The following is an 818-nucleotide window of genomic DNA, read 5'->3' on the forward strand; positions in this document are numbered from 1 at the left end:
GACCGGCGGCTGGCTAGCGGCAATGAGGAGGATGAATGTCACGAGTTGCGTGCTTCATTGAGCACAGATGCGAAAGCAGAGAACGGGGGAGGGCTTCTGGCCCCCCACACACCTGGGTGGAGCCCAGACCCCCTCATCCGAGTAGCTGGAAGAGAGAGAAAACGGCGCAACAATGACGTTGACGATGGCAGTCACCGAGCAAAAAGGCCGTTGGTGGAGAAGCCAACAGGTATTGCGACAATCGTTTCGCGCAGCGAGCCTTTCCCCCCATTGGAGTCGCCTTCGGGGAGTTCTTCTTCTTACCAACAAGCTCATGGCGGCCTACAGGTAAGTCCGGACGCAGTCAGTGAAACTGCAGAGTCAGCAACAGCCCATGGCCCGACAATGGCAGATCCATACTTGCAGGAGTCATCTACAGTTGATGCATGGCTCCTCCAGCAGATTATAGATAGCCCCTCCGTACCTTTGCCTGGCTGGACGGCTCAGCACGCTGGGGACGGGCAGTACCCTGAAGACTGGATAGACGCAGACACTGATCAGGGGTCCGCGCAGCTTACGGTGGTGAGTTCACATATTTAAGTGCCGCTGCATGTGGAACTGCAGCCACGAAGTTCCACTCGAGAATACAAGCCAAGCGGTATTTGCATGCTAAGTGCCTATACACTTTTCACAGCGGTGACCCTCAATTGCTGTTAAGGAAGCTGAGAGCAATTAGGGTTGTCGGTTTCTCGTGGAGAGTCTCTCAAGAAAAGCAGCAGCCTGAGAAGTGCTGCAGACAAACACTCGGCCTGTGATGCCGTGACAGCATAGCAGATGCT

The 818-nt window shown here is 55.1% G+C and overlaps 1 protein-coding gene across 1 annotated transcript in view; it reads left to right on the forward strand.

Annotated features, from left to right (window-relative positions):
• Positions 1-384: 384 nt before the first annotated feature.
• EMH_0086210 (uncharacterized protein) overlaps positions 385-818 on the forward strand; it is a gene marked incomplete at both ends in the record, with an annotated part of 1,391 nt that continues 957 nt past the window's right edge. The window contains one exon of the mRNA XM_013501005.1: positions 385-561. Within this exon, the coding sequence (XP_013356459.1) occupies positions 385-561 (177 nt within the window). The remainder of the gene's footprint in view (positions 562-818) is intronic.

The sequence above is a fragment of the Eimeria mitis genome, genomic scaffold, assembly GCF_000499745.2.
Source record: "Eimeria mitis Houghton genomic scaffold, Emh_scaff6147, whole genome shotgun sequence".
Lineage (NCBI taxonomy): Eukaryota > Apicomplexa > Conoidasida > Eucoccidiorida > Eimeriidae > Eimeria > Eimeria mitis.